Source organism: Perissodus microlepis, chromosome 3 (genome assembly GCF_051167445.1).
Source record: "Perissodus microlepis isolate ML-2025 ecotype Zambia chromosome 3, ASM5116744v1, whole genome shotgun sequence".
NCBI classification, from domain to species: Eukaryota; Metazoa; Chordata; class Actinopteri; order Cichliformes; family Cichlidae; genus Perissodus; species Perissodus microlepis.
Window position 1 is genome coordinate 29,264,921 of NC_140463.1, and position 24,950 is coordinate 29,289,870.

General features: G+C 43.5%; 1 protein-coding gene across 7 annotated transcripts in view; it reads left to right on the forward strand.

Moving 5' to 3' along the window:
- Positions 1-24,286, forward strand: part of clcn3 (Cl-/H+ antiporter 3) — a 42,161-nt gene extending 17,875 nt beyond the window's left edge. For 2 of the 7 annotated variants that reach the window (XM_084923912.1, XM_084923911.1), the window contains exons 2-13: positions 8,292-8,452; positions 9,314-9,413; positions 10,564-10,751; positions 11,608-11,730; positions 12,217-12,423; positions 12,557-12,637; positions 12,735-12,987; positions 13,267-13,553; positions 13,647-13,833; positions 14,101-14,499; positions 14,587-14,803; positions 16,686-19,102. In XM_084923912.1, coding sequence (XP_084780038.1) covers positions 8,306-8,452; positions 9,314-9,413; positions 10,564-10,751; positions 11,608-11,730; positions 12,217-12,423; positions 12,557-12,637; positions 12,735-12,987; positions 13,267-13,553; positions 13,647-13,833; positions 14,101-14,499; positions 14,587-14,803; positions 16,686-16,791 — 2,295 coding nt within the window. In that variant the 5' untranslated portion in view covers positions 8,292-8,305 and the 3' untranslated portion in view covers positions 16,792-19,102. Of the gene's footprint in view, positions 1-304; positions 737-8,291; positions 8,453-9,313; positions 9,414-10,563; positions 10,752-11,607; positions 11,731-12,216; positions 12,424-12,556; positions 12,638-12,734; positions 12,988-13,266; positions 13,554-13,646; positions 13,834-14,100; positions 14,500-14,586; positions 14,804-16,685; positions 19,103-19,142; positions 19,181-22,108 lie in introns of those variants that run through there. The other 5 variants (XM_084923907.1, XM_084923913.1, XM_084923909.1 and 2 more) reach the window with 5 other exon arrangements.
- The last annotated feature ends 664 nt before the right edge of the window (positions 24,287-24,950 follow it).

A 24,950-nucleotide genomic window follows, 5' to 3' on the forward strand; every position in this document is an offset into this window, starting at 1 on the left:
TTTTTTATCATTAATTGATTTAATTAACTACCATATGATACAAAGAAAAGCAAGAAACATTCACAGTTGGACATTTTGGCTCAGAAAAATTAATTAATCGTAAATCTCTGGTCAAATTTGTTGCTAGTTAGCTATTTTGTCTTTTTTAAAGCATGGTGTGTGTGTTTCACTGCATATGGCTCTGTAAAAACTTTCTTTTATCCTCCTTACTGCAGTGCTTAGAGTGGAATTTTCCGTTTTGGAGCTCACCAACTCCACCGCTTGTAAAACACACGCACACCCCTGTGACCCGACACTATGGTTTCTTCCGTAAGAGGCCCGGCTCACTGATCTCCCTTAGCAACTAAAGCGGGTAGGGCCGACCGGCCTGTGATCGTCTTTCCCTGTGTATGATGACATCATCAACTCTAGCAGTCAGCTGCTGCAGTGAGGAGCGAGCGAGGAGGAAAAGGAAGGGAGGGAGGACTGTGCGCGCTCTCTAACACAGGCACGTTTTTCCGCTCAAACAGACACGCGCGCTCTCTCTCACACAGCCCCATTTGTCCTCCTCTGGTAAACATGGCAGCGGGAGCAGCGAATGGCACACGCAGCGAGCATAGCGTAATGAAACTGAGCACGGTTTAGCTTAGCCTCATCTAGACTGTCAACATGGAGGAGGAGGACGCGGCGGCCGATCCCTATTTGCCTTACGACGGGGGAGGTGACACCATCCCCCTGCAGGAGATCCCTAGAAGAGGTAACGACACGTCCCCCTCTCTCCCCCCCTCCCTCTTGATTCCCTTCTTTTATAACGCTGCTGCGATAACGTAGGTCGACCTCCTTCTGCTTGTACACTTGAGTGCATGTATCCATATGGCAGGTGGAGCAAACGACTGCCTCCTCTGCTTTATGGACCACAAGCTGCCATTTCCACAGTCAACAAGCTACCTAGCCGGCACATTCCTGCTCTGGCCTCTCCTGCTGATGATTAACCGGCAGTGTGTGCACGTCAGCCAAAGATAATGAGATAAACACAGGGTGGATTTGGTGTGAAGACTCGAGCTTGGGCCTGAGAACATCACGGGCATCCATTTTAATTTGTGCACAGACGTTCTGCAGAAACTGCTGGTTGTGCACATGTAAGCTGGATGTTTGTACATCTGCGCTGCTGTGCGTCTTTGCACCTCTCACAGTCTTTCCTGCAGTGAGTGTGAGGACACCTGTTGGCAAGATACAGGATGTCAACTCGCATCAATCAGCCAGGCTATCATTTTTTTATGACATGTTCTCCGCTCTAATCTTTATCTTTCCTTTGTGGCGTTCAGGGAGTCAGGAGTTGGTTCCTTTTGGCCTTGTTAGATTTTTTTACGGTGAGCGAGCAGGGACAAAACACTTAAGCTTAGTAGGCAACCCCTACTCCCAGCATTCACGCTTCAGTCGGCAAATGTCTTCTGTTTTCATCAGTTTAATATTGTTACTCTGGAATTTCTAGCAATTTTACGGTCAAAAGCACACTAGCTGTACTGCTGAAAAGTTTGAATTAAAGGTGAAAGTGGACACGGTGCAGTGCGCAGAGTACAGGCACTGCAAAACAAACTTATAGTAAGTCGATCGTCTTGTGGTCGTTGACCTGAAACACTGTGGCCTTGTCTCAGCTTGGTGAGCAGCACGTAAACACAACCTTTTGGACTCTGATCCATTTTTCTGTCCGCCTGGTTCATGGTACTCCAGAGACTCCAGCAGTGTGGACAGCACGCTGCTGTCTGTCCTCGGGCTCTAATGGGATCATTTATGATCACATGATGGCTGAGAAGTCTAACCCTGATGACCCAGCTGCTTCTAAACCCTTTTTTGAATTACTCAACAGTAGTAGAGTAGATCTAATGAAGATTAATACAGCTGTGGTTGTTGGAGTGAAGCATGAAACCTCTAGTCACTTCTCATTTCATTGGTGATGGTTGTACAGGAAGGCTGTGTCTGTTCATTTAGAGAAGTGTGTTCTCCACTGTCAGCAAGACTCCGTGCACACTGACGTGGCGTTCTTCCTCCAATGCAGAACCGCAGCGTCGCGGTGCCAATGCACAGGGGAACATAGCTAAAGCCTTCTTTTTCTTTTCTTTTTTTAATATGCATGTGTATTGTCTGCATGTCTGCTGAACCATCCAAGCACGATGCTGGAAATGTGCGCACATACAATCCCCTCTGGTTTCTGTTTTCCGTGGCGTCACCATCCACACCTGCAGTGGGACTAATGAGTGCCTGAAAGCGCAGCATCATCAGGAGGGGCTCGTCTGGTTTATTCCATCAGTGAAATCTGTTGTTTTGAAACGTTTCCCTTTTTAATCGAGCCACGTTGGTTCTGCAGTGTAGAGCAGCAGTCGTGTCTTTATCCTCCGTCGTATTCATAGGCAGATACTGCTGGGATCAACAAACCAGTCGACAGCAGAAAATATTAAAGGCAGTTCGTCTCTTTCGTAAAGCATTCACTTTTCTCTTTTGTTTTTCTATAAATGTGGCCTTTGTCAGGTTCAAGGATGGGCTGGCACATCTGCAAAAGAGCAATAGCAACACATGGTGCACTGACGTAAACATGGAGACCAGTGTAGTCAGCATTTATGGTGTTGGTTATGTCGATGTGCTGTGGAAACCTGCAAAACCGTGAGCTCCAAGATAAATGGAGCCAACTATGGGCTTCTGTGGCTGCCACTTCTGCATGGAGGGTTAGGGTTGTGACTTAGATGACTACATTGAAACGCAGTTAGGCACAATTTAAGGATGTGATGAAACATTGTTAACCACATCCATCAGCACTTTGCTAGATGACTCTCACGGTAAGATACTAGAGTCCAGGAAGTGACATACAAGTCCCTTTACTTCTGATTTGACTATTTAGATGTGCTGTGTACTCGATTCTCGCTTATGAAAATGAGAAGTGAAATGATTAGATTCTAGATTCTGTGTAATATGTGCTGCTCCTCACGTTGTCATGAAAAAGAGTTCAACACACAAATAAATTGGGTCACATTAGCCGTGGTATGATGAACCTGTTCTAACATTGGACATTTCTCTAACCAAACTGTTTGTGGTCGTGTTCGTGGTTAGCATTTATTAACCAGTTGTCAGCTGTGTGTTGGGGTCTTTTTAGTTCCTGTTCAATCAGGCTGTTTTTGTTTTTTTTTCACTCCTCTCATCAGTCAGGCTGTGAATCATCTACAGAGATGCCAGGATAATAATTTTGGATAATAACTTTTTCAATTAAGGGGTAACATCAGGGCTAAAGGATTATGAGGAAATTATTTTTTGTGACAAAATTCTGTTGTTGTTTTTTTTTTTTACAGTGAGTCAGGCTTCAGTTCAGTATTTACAAGCCATCAACTTTTTAAAAATCTTTTTCAGTCATCCTTGTAACGATTTTGATACGTTGCTCATACCGAGGCTGCTGGCCGCCTGTGAGCCCTGGATAGCTTTAGCTTTAGCGCCTTTTTCTTTGTAAGCTTCTTTGAAAAGTCCATGTGTCAGCTGTGTGAGGATGATACAAGTGTCTAAGTAGGGTATCGTTTCATTTTTGAGGTGGTCTCCCTCTGATTTACCCTGGCAAAATAGTGTCTTCAATCACAGTGAGGAGCTTCCATGCTAACCACTTGTTAGCATGTGGCTGCGTGACGACTGTTCGCCTGAAACGGACTGCCTCATAATCAAACATACATGAAGCTGGCTGACTGGTCAGTCTGGTCTCTGGCCAGTCCATTGGTGATGCACTGTGTGTTTTCCTCTCTGCCACACATAGAACTGAGGATGCAAAAGGCAGGTGAAGATAAATTTAGGATTATACTTAAAATAACATCATTTCATTTCATTAAATAAAAACTGCAAACTGTAAAGGCCTTTTTCCAGAGCTTGATCCTTTACGAATCGGAGTTTTAAATTTGAATATGTTGTCTTGATATATCTAATGTCAGCTAAACAGCACATGCTGCAGAGCTCTGTCAGCAGAGGTTGTTATAGCAACAGGATGTCCAACTTGTGGTGTCGAAACAAAGTAAGTAATTGAAATTTGTTCTCAATAAACTAAAACCACCAAAATTATAGAAGGATTTTTGTCACTCTTTTGTAGTTACTATGCAGATGTAACCTTGATTAGTCAAAGGAAACTCGATACATAAACAGAAGGTTTATTTCTACCTTTGTTATTTGTTGAGCCCTTATAGGTGCACCTAGTTTATTGACTTGTCCAAAGCAAACATATGAGGCTTGTGTTGTGAACTGAGTCATCTCCCCATCACTCAGCCAATCCATCCCCGCACTCTGAAATCAAAATGGAGACGGATACAATCTCTGTAATGCTTCTCCTTATTGCTGCTGACTCCACAGCAGCTGCAGTAGTGTCTTACACAGTCACTACTCCTTACTGTTCACTGGACAGGATAGGCAGCGTCTAATCAGGAGCCATTTCATCCCTGCTTCTTCCCCTCCTACATCCTGTCAAACCTCAAAGGGAGCGACATGAGCTAATAAGCAGCTCTTTCAGAATCTCTGTTACGGCCCCGTTCAGGTCTGTGGGAATCGGGCTTTACTCTGGACTAATGTCTCAGAAAGATTTTGATGTTACCCCACTGCAGTAGTAGTTAATGATGTGGCTGTGTAGGAATGCAGAGGAAAACATGAGGATGTGTTTCATGATCTGTTTTAATGATCCCAACCACTTAAGGTCACAGTGATGAACAAACCTTTGTGTGATAAGCCCCGTTCATTCTTAGTTGTTCAAGATATTAAAAATGTAAAGACGAGTTTTGTTGTGGTGCCTGGAATTGATGTGTTTGCTGTACTGAAGGTCATGAGAGTTACCCCGTTGTCTGTTTTGACTGGTTTGGCACTTATACTGTATTTATACTTCTCTCTGTGTGTGGGTACCATATAATGAAATGCTGTTTCTACTGTAGGCTGTTTCTTTTTATTGAAGGTAAATTGATCTGATATTATATTTGCATATCTTACTAAATACTTAAATAAAACAATTATAATTTGTGTTGTAAACTTCTGACACAGTTATTTAGTTTAGTTTTACTCTTTGTCTCAGGGACTGTTAGGGATGGGTATCGAAACCCGGTTCTTGTTGAGAACCGGTTCCCACTGTTTCAATTCCTTGGAATTGTTTGCCATTTTTGCAAACGATTCCCTTATCGATTCCAGTCGCCCCGAATGACGTCACCACGTTGCGGAGCGTCATTTACCTGGCAGGAAACACGACGCCTAAGCGGCTTAAACGCTCAAAAGTTTGGTTATACTTTACGAGAACAGATGACAACAGGGCAACTTGCAATACTTGCAAAGTAGATATTTCATTTAAGGGAGGAAACACTACGAATATGCAAAAGCATTTGCTCACAAAACACACGATAACCTTAAATGAATGTCGTGATTTTAATTCCGCTCCGGACTCGTGAATCTCAACCCAGCAGCAGCGGTAACGTTTGCACGTCCTCTCCCGTTAATGCGGCAGGTAAATAATCAACTAACAGTGCATATTATGTTAGCGCGATCTGCCTTATTACAAAACCTGCCATTACTGTGCATTTAGGTGACCATGATGAGAGAGACAGACAGTCTGGCTGGCGCTCGCTGGCAGTTCTCGCTGCAGTTTACCGGTAGCGTCTCCTTTCAGGCCAGGATAGACGAATGTCACCGAGCAGTGACTAAGTTTGTGGTAAAAGGCTTGCACCCATTTGCCACAGCAGATGCCCCCGATTTTCGGTAAGTGAATGTGTTTAATTGTAGGCAGGGACATTACTGGATATTCTTGTGTAATTGCTACAGAATAATTTATGTTATACTTTGTTATTGCTACAGAAGAATATTTATTTTATTGTTTTACATTTACAATTTTTTCCCCGGGGACCCTGTGACACCCCATTGAAGAGCCATAGGCTGGATCTCTTAAGATCTCACTGTTGGGTTTGTAAGGCCATGTTACTGCTAAATTTCTATCTTGTTCAAAGAGAAGATATAAAACAAAGTTCTAAGCTAATCGACCTTAGTGTTCTCCTTTTTTTAAAAAAAGAATCGATAAGAGAATCGAATCGTTAAACAGAATCGAAAATGGAATCGGAATCGTGAAAATCTTATCAATACCCATCCCTAGGGACTGTGCACAAAAACAGTGGTGTCATGGCATGATTGGCTCGTTTTTGGAAATGGCCTCAAGTGGCCACAAGAGGAACTGCAGGGATTTTTCTTTATCCTTCCATGTTTGCAGCGCTTTTATTTCAGTGAGGGTGACTGTGCATCTAATTAATACTGACAAGTATGGCGTCTTGGAATTGGCTCGTGTGTGTGTGTGTGTGTGTGTGTTCCTGTCTAGCTATCTTTGTGAGGACCAAAATCTGCATTCTACTATACTTGTGAGAACCAGCAGTCACTTGTGAGGACACACAACCTGGTCCTCACATTTTTGAAGGCATTTTTGAGGCTCAAAATGGGGTTTTAGTGTCAGGGTTACAATTAGGTTATGGTTAGGCATTCATTTGTAATGGTTAAGGTTAGGGTAAGGGGCTAAGGAAAGCATTATGTCAATGATAGAGAGATAGCTGAACGGGTGTGTGTGTGTGTGTGTCATGAGATATAAATATGAAAATCTATCCATGTTTTTAATCCTTTAGGGAGCTCATTCTGTTCTTTATTGGACTTGAGTAAAAAAAAGAAGACTGTGCAAAAGCTGAGCTACTAGTAGTAGAGTGTAGCTCTACTAGTAGTTCATCACAGTGTGCTGACCCTGCTCTAGTTTCCTATTCAGAACTTGTGAGGTTTGTTTATAAAATAGTCTTTTAAAGTTGTCTAAATATTAGAAAGTGTCATTGCACTCACATGAAGTCTTGTTACTTCCTGTGAGTAACTGTCTGAAGATGACTATCTTGTATTTCCGTGTGTTCATCTTGAAGCTTGGAGAGCACTAAAGTATTGAACGAGCTCAGCATGAAGATCTGAAAAAGCCTTTTTTCTTAGATGTCCCAGTAAAATATCTGAAAGCCTTGTTTCGAAGATGTCCTGGTTTAGCTGCTCACCTGTTAAAGACAGTAAAATACAAACATTGTATCTTTTGTCTCCGTCATTATCAGCTGGGTCAGGTAGGACTTGTGAGCCATCTTACTGTCTGCTTTGGTGGTGTTGGTTTTAACACACGCAGTAATTACACCCATGTTCTTATTTGTTCATTAATCTCATATTGTTGAATGTACCAAACAGGGGAAACGAGCTATACTTGTTGGATTTGCAGGCCTTGTTGTTGTGTCATTTAATCTTATTGTTGCGCACAGTTCAGTCTTTGTTTTCAGATGAATACTTGTGTTATCTGAAGGAGGAGGCTCGGGCTCGATTTGCTGACAGCAAAGAGAAATGTCAGCCGTGTAAAGCCTGTGATGCTTCTCAGATAAGAAGCAGAGAATCGGCCCCTCAACTCGCCCTGATGTGTGTGCGTCTGTGTGTGCAGATGACTCAGTATGTTTTGTTCTGTGTTCATACTGAGCATGTCCGTCCTGCCAGAGCAGGTCAGACCTAACCAGTGACTGCCAGCGTCTCGTCCCAGCATAATGAGCAAAGTCATTGCACAGAATGAGAGGATCAGCTCATCTCTGAAAGGGCGGCTAACAATGTTTGCTGCTGTTTCGCTTATCATTAATGAATTTTTCCTGATAATAATCCAAGTCATGTTCAAGTCATTACTTACAAGATAGAAGTGGTTATTTGGCCTGAAGGGAGTCACATGGTCCTGCAGCCTGTGGACCAGTGAAGCAGAATTCAAAATAGCTTTTACCCTCAAAGCAAACCTAAACATACATAAATATATTTAAAATGTAACGGCCTTTAATGTTTACATCTAGTTTGTAGAGGTAAGCACTTATAATTAGTTATGGGTTTTGTTCCACATGAGGCGATGGACTGCAGTGTTTCCAGCAGTCTCATTAAATCTCAGTGATGGACGTGCAGTGATCTCTGCGGTGCTTCTGATGGGGCTCGATTATGGAGGAGGTGTAACTCTAATGCAGCCGAGGCAGCACTGTGATGGATCTCTTTCTTTCTTTTTTTCAAGGATTATATGTAAGAATCAGAAGTATAAACTGCCAAAATGTATCGTTTAAAAAGTCATCAGACTGATGTATGGTGTAACACTGTAAGCCTGCTCACACAGCCTTCTGGTCTCATACATTGTGGGGAAAAAAATCATATTTGTTTTTTACTCTTTCAAATATGTTTTAAATGTCAATAGTCTTCTTTTAAAAAATTGGACCGTGAACTTGTGCTTGTTGTTTTTTCTTCAGGATCTAACTACGCCATGTCGAACGGGGGCGGGGCTCCCAGCAGCTCCACCCACCTGCTGGACTTCCTAGAGGAGCCCATCCCTGGTGTTGGGACCTACGATGACTTTCACACCATCGACTGGGTCCGTGAGAAGTGCAAGGACCGCGAGAGACACCGGAAGGTGAGGACACCGACGCCAAACCAGCTCAAAAAATAAAAACTTTTCAGCTTCGAGCAAAAAATTTTTATACTTTGATATAATAACCAGTTTGTATGTATATTAGAAAACCTGTCAGAGCTTTCACCCAGAGACAGAAAAATATTTTTAATATTTTGGAAAGAAAATATTCTTCTTCACGGCCCACAAACAGCCCTACTTAATTTAAAGAAAGAAAAAAAGATAAGTTTCACACCACTGTGTTATGCACTTCCTGTTGTGTAAACAGTTTGTTTGGGTCACATAAAAGAAAGAAATGTCAGGTAGGATCAGGACCTACTGCTCTGATTGCTTAACAGAGAGGGTAAACAACACTTATGTAATCAGAGAAACTCAAAACTTTACCAGCAGAAGTTCCAACAAAAATGATCCCTTCTTATAATGTTTTTAATTTATACAAACTCGACCACAGTTTCCAAATTATAAATTAAGAGATCAGTTTCTTATCCACCACTAACATTCATGGGCTAAGTGTGTGGGAGATTTTACGGCCCTTCAGTTGGTCATGAGCGCATTTCGGGTCTGCCAACACTTTTATCCAAGTGTTTTACTGCAGGACGCTGCAGGACAATCTGAATGTTATTTGCATACCCGGTGTTCTCCGCCCCTCAGCTGACTGTTATATTGAGGCAACAGTGGATATCATGCCTGTAGGGGTGGTGTATTGTCACTGAAGGTCACTGTTTTTACCCCTCAGCTGTAAAAGGCTGATGAGGTATTGTTAACCTTTCCCTCACTTGCATTAATCTCACTGTAAGTTGATCTAATAGTTTTATTTTTAGCCATTGATGCTTGTTATTGAGTCTTTTGTGTGTGTTGATACAGATCAATAGTAAGAAAAAGGAGTCGGCATGGGAGTTCACCAAGAGCCTGTACGACGCTTGGTCCGGCTGGCTGGTGGTGACGCTCACTGGCTTGGCATCAGGTAACACACATGTGGTACTAAAGTGCACACAGCTCTTATCTGCCCTGCTGGTGACTCTCACATGCTTTGCCTCAGGCAGCTCACACTCAGTCTTTCTCTTGTTCACTGTCTTGTGCTCTCGCTCACCCACCTAAGCACACTGTTCTTCCTGCAGAGCCCCACGTGACACATCTCAGAGCCATGAAATCCTCGCGGTGTGTGTTTTATGGCCACTAAATAACAGAAAATCTTTTTCTAGCTGAGCTAGTCAAAGTGGAGTAGTTATAAAAAGGTCCAGACTACAGAGGGGAGAAATGAGTAAAATGAGTATGCCTGTTGGGCTCTTTATGTAAAAGAAGCTCTGCACTGTGATATCACATTATATAGATTTAAAACTGGGGTGACTGAGCTGTTTTAGGGCCTAAAATGTCCATTACGTCATAAAATACAGCCTTTTGAAATCAGATAATTCTTATTGATAAAGTTATAGATACCACTTTCCATTGTCTTTATCACACCAACAGGCCCTTTCCCCACCCAAAAACTGACAGGTTGTGGGAGAAGTAGGCGGATAAAATGATGGTAATAATATCACAATGACACATGTAGAAATCTAGAAATGTGGCTGCACTCAATCACGTGAAGGTCAGTGAGCCTGTGATGTTTACAAAGATCCATCTGATATGAAAATGTCAGCCACACAGTCCCCTTACATGCCAAAGGTCACTGGTTAGAGAACAGGAGGAGACACAGATCCCAGTATCATGATATCCAGGTATCAGGCATTAAACATCTCTCAGATCAAACATGTGAATCTTTCCACTGTGGCAAGGTTTGTAAATAAAGGAGCAGCCGAAAGAAGCTTTGTTGTTTAAGTCAGACACTGATTTTTGTGCTGTAATATTTATGCATTGAGAGCTGAAGATTGTCTAATGTGAAGATTTGCTGCAGAGTTTTATAGTGTGCGTTTAGGTTCATATTCAGTGAGGATGTTTCTCAGAATTATTGTTAAATCACCTGAAAACATCTTTGTCAGGTAGTAAGCCTGGTAGTGTAGTTAGGAACTCATCTCTCTCTCTGTTTTTCTGTTCTTCACCTTTCCCACTCGTCCCTGCCTTCACTTCTTTGCCCTTTTATTTCCTTTCCTATCCTGGTTCCCTCCTCCCGCCAGGTGCTTTGGCTGGCCTGATTGACATTGCTGCTGATTGGATGAACGACTTGAAGGAGGGCGTGTGTCTGAGCGCCTTGTGGTTCAACCACGAGCAGTGCTGCTGGACGTCCAATGAGACCACCTTCGCTGAGAGGGACAAGTGTCCTCAGTGGAAGAGCTGGGCTGAGCTAATACTGGGGCAGGCTGAGGTAGAGGAACACGGGCACATGAAAGGGAGAGCATGCTGTCGATTTAAAACCAGACATTTTCTGCAGTACGTATTCGTCACTGCAGTGAGACCAAGAGGCTATGGCTTCTCATTTCTCATTTATTTGTTTATTTCACACTTGGTACAACAGATCAAACAAACCAACCACACTTTCTATCAATAAAGCACTACAACCATGTGTGAAAAGGAGCAGGAAGAAGAAAATATTCTTATTAAACCCTGCCCCCTATCTACAATCCAACTTATATTACAAGTGGGCACCAAAAATCAGGAAACAAACTAATATTAACATTTCTCTCCGGTCCTAACCCAAACCAAACAACAAATTTACAATCAGAATATACCACTCCACATAGTAACAAGGAGAAAAATAAATTTAAAATAAATAAAACAAAAAATTATAATGGATCCTTTTTCAATGAACTCCAATTTCATTCGCATTCTTCATATTGAGTTATCGTTTTAAGCATGTAACACTTTTTAAAATAATGTAAACTTATACAATTCTTTAAATTATAATGAAGAGAGTTCCACAGTCGTATACCCCTAACCGTTGGACTCATTAATCTTTGTGTGGTCCTAGCTTCTAAGCAACAATGCAAAAATAAAACCCTTGTTGTTCAAATTCATTAAAAAAAATGTATCATTTAAAAAGTAGACAGTTTGCAAAAGCTTTGCACCTTTTCTCATGAGCTGACTGCAGTGACACTGACACATAAGGGCAGACGTAGTCTCAGGCGTCCACACAAGTTTTTTTTTAATTTTTATTAAAGGTTTGGACGTTTTTCTTCCACTCTTTAACGTTTCCCTCCCTCTTCATCCGCCCCTCTCTGCAGGGCCCCGGCTCGTACATCATGAACTATTTCATGTACATCTACTGGGCTCTGTCCTTCGCCTTCCTGGCAGTTTGTCTGGTTAAGGTGTTTGCGCCGTACGCCTGCGGCTCAGGGATCCCAGAGGTGAGGAAAACATTGCTTTTGTAAGTCCTGGTACAGCTGAAACTTTCTTCATTTTAACCTCTTCTGGTGATACATTGATCTGCATCAAGGAAATCCTTGAACTCTTAAATGGGAAATGTCTTCAGCTTTATGTTGTTCGACTGTTCGCTGGGGGATCTTTGCACACATTTTCTGATCGATTTGTCTCCCGGTGACTCTGTGAAAGAGTCTGATGGGTTTCAGGATCTTTTAATGTACTGAAGCACTTAAAAACTATTAATTCAGCTGGGAGATGTGAAATATTTTACTGCTAAGACAAAAAAAGGGGGAGGGCTCTTTGTTGCCATGGAAACACAAAAGCGGCACGTGTTAGACTATGACTTGAAAGCAGAGATGCAGCTCAACTAACAACCCAGTGAATTTATGTCATTATTTCATTTAAACTTTCATGTGTTTACGTGTCTGATCCTGAGCACCTCGCTTTCCTCACACCTGCCTCTGCCATAGATCAAGACCATCCTGAGTGGGTTCATCATCCGGGGCTATCTGGGCAAGTGGACCTTGATGATCAAAACCATCACTCTGGTGTTGGCTGTGGCGTCGGGCCTGAGCCTGGGGAAAGAGGGCCCCCTGGTCCACGTGGCCTGCTGCTGTGGGAACATCTTCTCCTACCTCTTCCCCAAGTACAGCAAGAACGAGGCCAAGAAACGAGAGGTGAGAGCAAAAAAGTCCAAGTCCCTGTAGCACAAGTAATAAATGTTTAATACGTACGAGTGTTTTTAGTAGTTTGTGCCTGTGTGAACGAGCCCGGCGCTGGTGCTGAGGTGTGTTTGTTTTGTGCTCTCAGGTTCTCTCTGCCGCGTCAGCTGCCGGGGTGTCTGTTGCTTTTGGAGCACCAATCGGGGGAGTCCTCTTCAGCTTAGAGGAGGTGCATCAGCACTTAAACAAGTTACTATGTGGTGTTGTTTTAATGTGATGGTAACAGCAACAGTATTAATCCACCAATGCTCTCCTCTCTCCTTCAGGTGAGCTACTATTTCCCTCTAAAGACGTTGTGGCGCTCATTCTTTGCGGCCCTGGTGGCGGCCTTCGTGCTTCGCTCCATTAACCCGTTTGGGAACAGCCGCCTGGTGCTGTTCTACGTGGAGTACCACACGCCATGGTACCTGTTTGAGCTCATCCCGTTCATCCTGCTGGGAGTGTTCGGGGGCCTCTGGGGCGCCTTCTTCATCAAAGCCAACATCGCCTGGTGCCGGCGGCGCAAGTCGACACGTTTCGGTATGATGTGACCTCGTGGTGACCTCACCATTTAAAACTTTTACTGAGAGCTTAATGGTGGAAAAAAGTGAAATGGAATAAAGACTGTTTCTATCAGTCGATACTCTCCTCTCATGTGCTTTTTATGATTTTAGTGACTCCATAGTGCCGTGTCTGAATTTTAAAATCCTCTTTTCTTAAAATCAAATGTATACAAGCATCTTTCCATGAAGCAAACAGAGCAACAGTGTTTAATCTGCATTTGAGGCGTTTCACACAAACCTCTGTCTCGCTCTGTAGGCAGGTACCCGGTGTTGGAGGTGATCCTGGTGGCGGCCATCACTGCGGTGGTTGCTTTCCCAAACCCTTACACGCGTAAGAACACCAGCGAGCTGATAAAGGAGCTGTTCACCGACTGCGGTCCGCTGGAGTCTTCGCAGCTCTGTCAGTATCGCAGCCAGATGAACGGCACCAAAGCCTTCTCTGATGACCAGCCGGCGGGGCCCGGCGTCTACTCGGCCATGTGGCAGCTGTGCCTGGCGCTCATCTTTAAAATCATCATGACTATATTCACATTTGGACTCAAGGTGAGAGATTTTTTTTTTTCCTTAATAATGAAGCAGATGTTTTGCCCTGCGAGTCTTCATCAGCACTGAAACATGTTCCTTTCTCATCGTTAGGTACCGTCGGGTTTGTTCATCCCCAGCATGGCCATCGGGGCGATCGCAGGGCGGATTGTTGGCATTGCCATGGAGCAGCTTGCATATTATCACCACGACTGGTTCCTGTTCAAAGAGTGGTGCGAAGTCGGAGCTGACTGCATCACTCCAGGGCTCTACGCTATGGTGGGAGCTGCAGCGTGCCTGGGTGAGTCAGCACTTAATGGGATTGTTAAGCTTTGCCACCAGTTTGTGCCAAAGCCTTCACGTTCCAGCACCGAGGGGCGGGTGATGAGCATCAACGAGATATCCTGCTGCTATTGTAATAACTGGCTGTGTCAGAACATGTTACTCACTGTGAGTAACATGTGATCAGGGATGTGTAGCTTTGCCTCATCTGTTATAGAAATAAACACTTGTTTAGTTGGAGTCGTAGTTTAATGCGTGTTACTGTCACGCCTTCCTCCCTCTGTAGGTGGAGTGACTCGTATGACTGTCTCCCTCGTCATCATCGTGTTCGAGCTGACCGGCGGGCTGGAGTACATCGTCCCCCTCATGGCCGCCGTGATGACCAGCAAATGGGTGGGCGATGCATTCGGTCGAGAGGGAATCTACGAGGCCCACATCCGACTGAACGGATACCCCTTCCTGGATTCAAAGGAGGAGTTCACGCACACCACGCTGGCCCGGGAGGTGATGAGGCCCAGACGCAACGACCCGCCGTTGGCAGTGCTCACGCAGGACGACCTGACTGTGGAAGAGCTGCAGGGCATTATCAACGAAACCAGTTATAATGGTTTCCCTGTGATCGTGTCTAAGGAGTCCCAGAGGCTAGTGGGCTTCGCTCTGCGCAGAGACATCACAATCGCTATAGGTAAGACTGGAGAGATGACACCTGAACCCCCGTGACCTTCTGGAGTTTAAAGATGGTGTAAAGTGAATGCTTTTCATATCTCTACAGAGAATGCACGCCGCAAACAGGAGGGCATCGTGCTGAACTCAAGGGTGTACTTCACCCAGCATGCACCCACGCTGCCTGCCGACAGCCCTCGACCCCTCAAGCTTCGCTCCATCCTGGACATGAGCCCCTTCACCGTCACTGACCACACCCCCATGGAGATCGTGGTGGACATTTTCAGGAAGCTGGGTCTGCGCCAGTGCCTGGTTACTCACAACGGGTAAGTGTGTCTCAGAAGGAAGGAGGTGCTGTAGGAGCTGAAGGTGGATCCGTCTCACATCGTTGTTTCTGATGTAGTGATTGCTTAACACACACACACACACACACACACACACACACACACACACACACACACACACACACACACACACACACACACTGTCTGGTGTTGCATGAGCTCTGGGATCCCTGGATTTATGCTGTAATCTGCATGGCCTGGCCTAATTGCTGTGCTGCACCTCCTTTTATCCTCCTGGTGAGCAGTGACGGTCTCCTTTACAGGAGAGGCTGAGCTGCTGACGGAAACTAACCACAAATACATAACAGGTGTCACGCAGTGGGAGTATAGACAGTAAGAGGAGCTGATGTGTGGTCTGAATCTGAGGAGGAACGTTAAAGGTTTTACCTCCGCGAGAAACCTTCAGTGAAACTAATTTAAAACTAAAGTCTCGTCCACGTGTGGAGACGCCTGCAGGAGATCCGGTCTGTTTGGGTCTTTGCAGATGTGCGATGTTGAAACTACGAGACAGACCGTGTTAATTTGCTGTGATGATCACTGGAGAGGAACTGTGCAGCAGTGTTTGTTTCATTTACCTTTTTTAGGATCAACCTTTTATTTATTTCTTAAATAATGACACTAGTTTTTTTTATTTTTCATATTTTTGTTGTTGTCAACAAATCTCATGAAAAGACCTAAACTGTCAGTCATGAAGGAGGTTCAGGATGATTTAAAGATGTAAATTTATTACGATCTTTCCTTCTATTGTTATTGGGCTTTGCTAGAGTAGCTTTGCTTGATTAATAGTTCAGAATAATCTGTATTTACCTGATACTGGGTCTTCATCCATCTGAATATAGGCAGCTGCTTTAGCTCCTTTCCCTGGAAGCCAGCTTCCTTCTCATTGGCTGCCCCTCCTAAGCAGAAGGTTTGAACAGCAGGTATGCAGGGGATTTGCTCAGAGTTCCTGAGATGACTGTTTTAGTGATAGACAGTGATGTCGTACAGAGCAAAACACAGAAAGAACTGAGCACATAGAGCAGTCCGAATGCTGAGTTTGTGGCTCAGAGTCACACACTTATCTCATAATTTAAAATGTTAAATATGAACACTCACTCCTGTAACAGTAAGGAAGGAACAAGGCCTCCTTTATACGTATGAAGAAGAAAGTATGAAGAACAACGTTACACAATGACTGAAAAATAAGTACTTATAAAACACTGAGCAATCCTACAGAGAGGGATTAGGTTCATTGGTTGGATTATTATTAGCTGCTAATAAATGTTGGTTCTTAATGATTCTTACATTCGCGTTGGATAAACCTAAAATCATTTAATGCACCTGTCAGATACTCTGCTGTAACGTAATCTTTTTTAGAGCTTACAAAATACACTGTACACTTTATTAGGTACACCTGGCTAGTACTGGGTTTGACCCAGGTTTGTCTTCACAGCTGCTTTAATTCTTCAACAAGGTGTTTAAAATATTCCCGAGATTTTCGTCCATGTTGACATGAGAAGTTCACACAGTTGCTGCAGATTTGTCTGCTGCACATCCAGGATGGCAATGCCACGAGCAGTCTAACAGGTGTACCTAATAAAGTGGCAGATGAGTGTAAAACAGTATTGCGTGTTGACCTCTTCATGGGATTTGTTGACAGAAGAATCAGTCATATTATAAGTAGTTAAACTGTTATTCTTTTATCATTACACTTTGAATTCATTTATAACTTTAGTTGTATTTGCTTGTTTAGTTTTGTTAGTTTTGAGTTGTATTTTTTGTTGTGTTTATTGTGTACTGCTGCTGTGTGTTCTCTCTGTGTCTGTCTGTTGTTGTTGTTGTTGTTGTTTTGGGCAGTCTGCTGAGTAACAGGTGTGTGTTTCAGGATTGTGTTGGGCATCATCACTAAGAAGAATATATTAGAGCATCTGGAGGAGCTCAAGCAGCACACGCCGCCCCTGGTGACTAGCCCCGCCCCTTTACACACGTGATCTGTTCCCCCACTTTTTTTTTTTTTTTTTGCACCTGTCTCTTAGGCTCTGCCTCTTAGGGGAGGGGAGGGGGGATGCATGAAGTGTAGTGTGAAAAGCTGATGGCAGTTCCCGGCTAAAACATCCAGACTTCCTGCCCTCTTCCTTACTTCAAGCACTTTTCTGCTCCTGGGTTTGTTTGTTGTGGATTTACCTCTAATGAAGCCAAACATGCGTAGACAGACTAGTCTGACCTCCATCTTCATGGTAGCTGTAGCAGTTTCGGAGACATCGCGTAGAGAGGCATTAGGCTGGTCCTGTAATGTTGGACCTCGATGGGAACTGTCACCCACATCAGTTCAGAGCCCCTTTCAGACACGAGCTTCAGCGCTTACTGTGACTCGTGTTGGACGCAGTGGGAGTCACACGAAGGGCCAGACAAAGGCTCAGCTGCTCAGGCATGGCAGCTTCTCATGTCTGAGAAAGTGGACAACAGAGTTTATTGACGTCCTGTAATACAAACAACACAGCCTTCATCAAACTTGTCATTTGGTCCTCAAGAAAAAAGTCTAATAACCGTTAAAACGCTTAGTTCAAGGTTATTGTAAATAATATTGTTAATAAAAACTAAAAGTAGTTTAAAAGCAGCAAAAAACACAAAGAATGAACTAATATTATTCATTTTACTTAAAAAACAAAGGAAAATGCTGAATCTTACCGCTGACAATTAAACTTCAGTATTTTAATCACTCATAAATTAAAACTGAGCGTTATGACTAACGGCAACTAAACTAAAACACAACAGAACAAACTAAACTGAAGTCGACGCTGAAACTAATCAGAAAACACAAAACCGTCATAACGCTGGTTTAGTCCAGCACATGAACATCTCAAACTCATGACAACAGTAGCTTCTGTTAGTGCGAAGCATTTAATAAAACTAGACTGTATCCTGATGTAAAAGGGAAAAAATGACTGATTTTTGATGATGGAGGAAGCTTCAGTTGAAAAAGAAAAGTAAAGAATCTGTCATCATGTAGTTTTTCTGCACCGTACAGCCCAGCTTTGTGGCATAAAACCAGCTGCACATGAAAACAAAGCTTATCTTTTCTTTCAACTCCATTACTTTGATATTTGTCTCAAGGAGAAGCACACTGTGTTTCAGCTGCATGGCTATTTACAGTTAAATGACTCTCTTCTCTTTCTGTGGCTTTCTTGTTTTTGCTTTTTGGAGTCAAACAGAGCCTCGTGGCAGATGAATAAAGCTGCCTCTCTTACATTCAGTGCCTGAACTTCCTTTTTGCTGTCCTTTGACTTAACTGTGTGTTTAGTTTGGGACATAAATCACAATGCAGCCGGAGTTTACTGAGAACCTGAAGTGATTCATCGAGCCAGGTTGTAGCATGATCAGGGCCTTGATTTGATCAGATATGCCTCTTACACTCAAAACCTTCAACTTCAAACACATTAGTGGGGAAACCACCAGAGCCTCTGAGCGCGCACCTGAGCAGCTGCATCAGAGTAAACAAACTCTGTTACACGTTTTAATATCAGTCTAGAAAAAACGGTGTCCATTAAGTATTAATTGATAGTAAAGATAACGAGCATCGCCCTCCCTAAAACTGTTTGCATCCATAAAGTGCATTAATGCACACGCACTACTTAAAAGCTCCTGTTTGCATGGAGTGTGTAAGCAAACAGAAGTGAGTCATAAACTAACACTGTGCCTGATAACTGAGATATTTCAGGCTATAAAGCAGGCTGAGCTAGTGATTGTGTCTAATGAACAATGATGGCACGTTGTAGTCGGTGTAAAACTCTGGATTTTATGCACAGTTCTCCGTCACTAATCCAGATTTAGACGCACTCTTTTGCTTTTCATGGACATTTTGTTTTACACGGCTTGAGATTTTCAACACTATTCAGTAAAAGACGTTTAACATAAATTGACTGATATTAACTGAAACAGTGATTTCCTGGTTTTTAAAAATAAACGGTAGTTTAGCAGACATGTGACGAGTGCTGCTGACAGTGTCTGAAAGGGGCTCAGTAGATTCCCACAGAGCAGAGTTCATCCCATCGACCTGCATTTGTACACACAGTAGCTGTTTCGTGCTAGCCCCGTTCACTCACAGCACCCTGTTGTGTTCCTGGCTGACTGTGTGATCAGAGACACTCAGCATGTGTGCAGTCGTGTAACCGTGAAGCCTGTTGTGTGTTTCCCATCTCCCCCTCACAACAGAAGTCATTTCAAGTTCAGCCTCCCAAAGTTTTCTGTTTTCATTAACGACTGCTTTTTCCCCCCCCCACCCTTTTTTTTTTTTTTTTTAACCCCTCCCCTCTCGACCACAACCGCCCCTGGGGCTCCACAGATCAACGACATGTGAGCCGTCACCTGTACAACGACTGGGCGAGTAGTTAGCCGCCTTGGGAAAGCGGACCACCGTTGTTTTAGTCCTTTTAAAGATTGAAGGGGGTGGGATGTTAGTAGGAGGGAGGGAGGGAGGGCAATCTGTAGTGATGCAACTCATTCCTATAATCCCCCTCATTCTGTAGTGGTAGTGCGCTTGGTGGAGTGACGATGTTGTGTTGACTGGTGCCAGTAGTGCTGTAGCTTATGTAGCTAGCGTGCGATGATCACATGAGACCTTTTATGAAGTGATTACTAATCCTGTTCTTTAACCTGCCGATGTTTCCTCTGAGCCAGCAGTGTCCCGCCTTCTGAGTGTGGGCCCACAGCAGACATGGAGAAGGTGTTAGAATATACTCTGGAGTAAATGTTAAAAAAGCACGATTATTATAAGCAATAGGAAGGAAAATAGAAACTTTTAAAGTAAATTATAAGTAAATTGTGTATATTGTCATTAGAAACACACAAAAAACACCATCATTTGCACAAGCTCCAGTTGATATAATAATCTGTAATAAGCAACATGGCTACATCAGCTACTGTGACACCACCCATCTGCTTCTGTTTCCAGATTTTGAAGCTTCAGTATTTTTGGTGCCATCATATCAGACGTTAGAAACGTCCGAGTGTGGATGAAAGGATGGAGGGCTCGTTTATCAGCTAACATGGCTGCATACGTAAACTGCAGCTCACACACTCGTGGATCAGCACCAGAGGAATAATGACGGTCTGCAGCACAGATTTATGACCTTGCTGTGCATGCAGAGAAGAGTCAGGTGTACAGCACAGTTACAGGCTGCTTTATTATTAATGTGTTGTAATGTTAGTGCAGGTGGTGCTACGCTCACTTCCTGGCCCAGATTTTTACCTGAAATTCGCTGGGGCAGGTCACTGCTGGTTTAACTGGAAACATTGTGGTCACTCTTCACCTGACCCACTCTGATCTGCACCTGGCTTCCCGAGCCTCTGCTGCCGGTCTAATCGGCCGGCGGGGGAACCCAGGTCTGATCTGTGTGATTGCTGCTTCACACCTCCGCCCTCCACGGGTACCTCAGCTCCACCCACTCAGACCTGGGTTCGCTTTCAATTATTTGCCTTCTAGGGTCAAAACGCAGCTGAAGATCACGATTAATCATAAACGCATGAACTCCTTGTGGTCACCTGACTGCATTAACACAAAGCACACTGAGCTCTTTGGACCCAACTCTACATGATTTGAGCTCTGTAGGAGTCACATAGCTTCTTCTCACTGCTCTCAGCTGTTTCTCCTCTTCACCTGACCTCACTGCAGTCAGCAGGAGCATCGCCGATGTTTAAAAAGCTGTCGTGTTAGTCCTTAATGGCCTCAGCTGACTGACTAAATCCTTTACAGTGTCATACAGAGAGAAAGTGCTCCATAGTGCTGAGAGGTGGATTTATCACAGGAGTCAGAAATCGCTATTGAAATATGATTATGAAATGAGCTGTAATTTATCACAACTTGAAGTCACCTGTGTTTTGTGGAAACTTTCAGGAAAAGAGAAATCAGAAATGCAACCTGGAAGGGAAAATAAATCCTAAAATGTGGAATTTCACACTAAGAAACAGACTTTGAACGTTTTTCTGTACAGCGACTGGGCGATGTAGACTTTCTGGCTCAACACAGTTCAAACCCTTCACCATTAAGTTTTTTAGCAATCTGAAATAAACATGATTACATTTTTAATGAAATTCGACCCATGATGACTGACTTCATGCAAGCGATATAACCGCTGGCGACACAAAGCGGGTCTGTCGAGAGTTAATCTTTGAGGCGATTGACTAGAAATGAGGGTGAAGTGCACTGCTGATTGATGTATGATAGAGTGGTAAACAGATTAGAGGGTTACCTTGGCAACTGAAGCTTGGACTCTCCACTAGCAACCAATGATGCTTTAAAGTGAGTCACTTCCTGTGTGAACGGCCCTTTAATGTGACACTGTCCCCTGGTTACCAACGGGGACTCTGTCACCTGTCAGACATTCAGGGCTTCGTATTATGAAAATGATGTTACAGAAAGCACTTTGAAAAATGTCAAACATTAGAAATATTTCTCACAGGTTTAAAGAACAGGAACAATTGATGTGTTTTTGTGACAGGCAGTAACAAAATGTCTAAAGATACAAGTTGTCAATTACGTGTAGACACATCATGAACCTGTAAAATATCAAAACATTAAAAGGCTCAAAGGATGAACCAGTGTTACGCAGCCCAACAAACAAAGCATTCCTGTGAGAATGGTCAAGTACAAGGACTGAAAATGAGTGAAAAAGCATCCAATGAAAAACTTTGAAAGGCCTTCAAAAAAGACTGGAGAACTGTTGCTCAAGAGCACTTTAAAAAATACAAAAGCCGGACTGCTTGGAAACAAAATATAAAGAAGTGATGGCTGGCTCAAGACTTTTGCACATCACTGTAATGTTTGCTGTCTGATCTTACTGCAAAAGCTTTAAATTGGACTGAATAAAAAGAAAAGGTAAAAGATAAAAATGTCCTCTCTGACTCCTGTGATGGGCACCGCCTCTTCCTCTGCTCCTCTGACTTTACTCCTGTTCACTGCTTCCTGTCTCCTCTGAAGGATCCAGCTCCTCCTTTTGCTCAACAGCAAATCTCAAACGGCCGTGGCAGGGGTCTGAAGCGGGGGAAGCTGGGTGCTGTTTCTCACCTGCCTTTTTCCTCTTCCACCTCCTGCTGCTGACTTTTGCTTCCTCAGGGACTCGTGCTTTTGTTGGCCTCATTCTGACACAGATTCATATAATTAATGTCATACCAGAGCCAAAATTAAACCATGCGATTCTGTTTTTGCCAACAAAAACATGATGTTTTTATTGTTTCCTGCTTTACTTCAGCTGCCAACCACCAACACCGCCACCTCCTCATGCTTCTGTCCCTCTTTGTCTCCCTCTGCAGGCGGCTTCTTGGTATTATCACAAAAAAAGATATCCTTCGTCACATGGCTCAAATGGCAAATCAGGATCCAGAGTCCATCATGTTCAACTGATCCGCTCTTTCCAGGACGGCTGGGGTGGAGGGGGCAACGAGGAGGAGGAGGGGGAGGAGGAAGAGGTGTGCCTCCTGAACGGCTCCAGTCTCTGACACTCAGACCCCGTTTTTGTTTGTTCGTTTTTAGTTTTCAGCTGTAGACCCTGAACCTCACTGACTGACTGAGGCCTCCAGAGACTTTTAGGCCACCCGAGGAAAAGACGATGACACGAGACTTTGTTCTCATCGTCCGGCTGCCGAGGACACGATGAGGTCACGGGTCGAAGGCACGCACACACACAAGGAATGCACTTTTTACACACACACTTTTGCACTCGCAGACACCTCACTCATGCATGCTGTACACACACACACAAGACTCCCTAAACCTGTACAGCTACGCCCGTTTGCACTCTACACGTGCCTCACCCCCTTGTACTGTCTCCCTCCTCTGTGGTGGATGCCGCCTGGCTGGGGTCAAAGGTCAGGATGAACCGCTGATGAGGGACGCGATGAGGGACCTTGAAGCCTCCAGGCTCTCGTTTAAATAAAGTTTAAAACAAAAAGCAACATAAAAACAACTCACTTCCCTCACCCCCGCACACACCTGAGCTGTCCGTCCTGCAGAAGATTACCTTGTTTACCTGTGAAGTGTGAGTGTGCGTGTCGTTAGCACCACTACATTCCAGCCAGGTTATCATCGGAAGTGAGGGGATGATCTTACGCTCCTCACCCCGAAAACACGGCAGCCTCTTGTGATCGCATCATGGCACGCTGCTGCTTCCCTGGGTCATGTGAAAATGAGACGTGTGTGTGTGAGAGAGAGAGAGTGTGTGAGGAAGAGAGGACGGTACTGTATTTCAAGAACAAACGTGTTCCCAGTGAGGAGGGAAGAAGTGAAGATCTCTGTGCGTCCATTTCTGAGCCAGTTTGTGCTGTGTGTGTGTGTGTGTGAGACAGAGTGTGTGTGTGTCTGTGTGTGTGAGAGAGAGAGAGAGAAAAGGAAGGGAAAAAGGAAAAAGGTTGAGTTTTGTGGAATCGCAGTTTGTTTCTCCCCATGTGACCTTTAGATTATTGCTCTCCAATCATTTCCAAAATCTGCTTTAAGTGATCAGTAACTTCATCAGTAACATGACTCATGTACCTTCAGCCCACCTTTTATAATTATAGAATATGTAAAAGTTGATCGTCTGAGCCCCCACAGGTGGTGTTTAACACTCCAAACTCATTTACACAACAAAGACTGACAGAAAGAGATCAACTGATCAGCACTCTGTGATCGATGCTTTGATCCACAGATTCTCAGTGTTTGGTTTAAACCTCCTTTTAGGTCTTTAATAAACGTGCTTTGTCCCAACATTCAGAGGCTGTGAAGCTGTAAATTGTCACGTTTTAGAAGATGAAGCCAGCAGACGGTAATTAAAAAACATTAAACTTTATCTACACTACAGTTGTTGGAGTTTGAGAGATTTTTATATAGAGTTTGTACTCTGATCCAAAGCTGCCGCCACCTTAAATCCACGTGTATTTGTTGGGTCTAACATGTCAGTAACGCCTCTGATGAAGCTTGCTTTTTGCCCTGCATTGTTTTCAAGGTTGTAGAGAATAAAACTGCAGAACATCTGGCTGCAACTGTCTGTCGCTTTCAATCACACCAGGTTTCTTTCTTTTCTCCCCACGTCTGCCAAGTGCCTGGCACAAGTTTTTTTTGTTTTGTTTTTTCTTTAGGCTTTTCACACCCCGATCTCTCTGCTCCCTTTTTTTTTTTTTTTTTTTTTTTTTTAATCAAACGTCATCACTCGATGAAGGGAAATGAAGTGAGGTGTGTGTGTGTTCCTCTGTCCGTCTTTGCATTGCAGTGACTGTCCTGCTGTGGTGTGACAGGATCGTCTTTGTTACCTGTGGTGTTGCCTAACGTTGTTTCATACTGATCTCGATGTTTTTTCTTTTCTTTTTTTTTTTTATTTATGGGTAGTCTGGATAGAGTTGTGCATTACTATAATAAATTTCATGTATGATTACAACAATTGTTTGATTGTATATTAAAAATAAAACCTGTAAAGATTAAAATTTGTTTTAAATTAAAAGAAAAAGATTCAAGTTGCACACGTGGACTGATGTGTGATTTGTTCTCGGCAGGTTTTGCTTGTTGTCAGGCTGTTGAGCTCCACTTGTTAGCTGTCATGAAGCTCACAAAAGTCCTCAATTTTAGAATCAGACAGACTTTTCCGAAAACTTCATAGTTTCCACGAAGACAAAGTTTATTTACCCTTTTCATTAAAATAGAAACTCATTCTTACAAAAAAGAAAAAGGTGCTCTATAAATACAAATCCATCACCTGTTGACCGACAGGTTACCAGGTCCAAAGAAAAGCTTTTACCTTCATTAGGTACACCTGATCAACTGCTTGTAAATCTAAATCTAATCACATGGCAGCAGCTCAACACATTTATTCATGTAGACGTGATCAAGACGACCTACTGAAGTTTAAACTGACACTGGTCTAATTGTTACAGAAACTGCTGGGATTTTCCCCACATAGACATCTCTCTGGTTTATGATCGGGAAAATATCCAGTGAGCAGCAGTTTTCTGGAGGATTTTATTTTGGCCAGACTGCTTCAAGCTGAAGGCAGGCAGCAGTAACTCAAATAACTATTGTTACCATAGTAGACGATGCAGAAGAGCATCTCTGAATGTTGAATCTTGAAGCAGATGGGCTTCAGCAGCAGAAGACCACACCAGCTGCCACTGCTGTCAGCTAAGATCA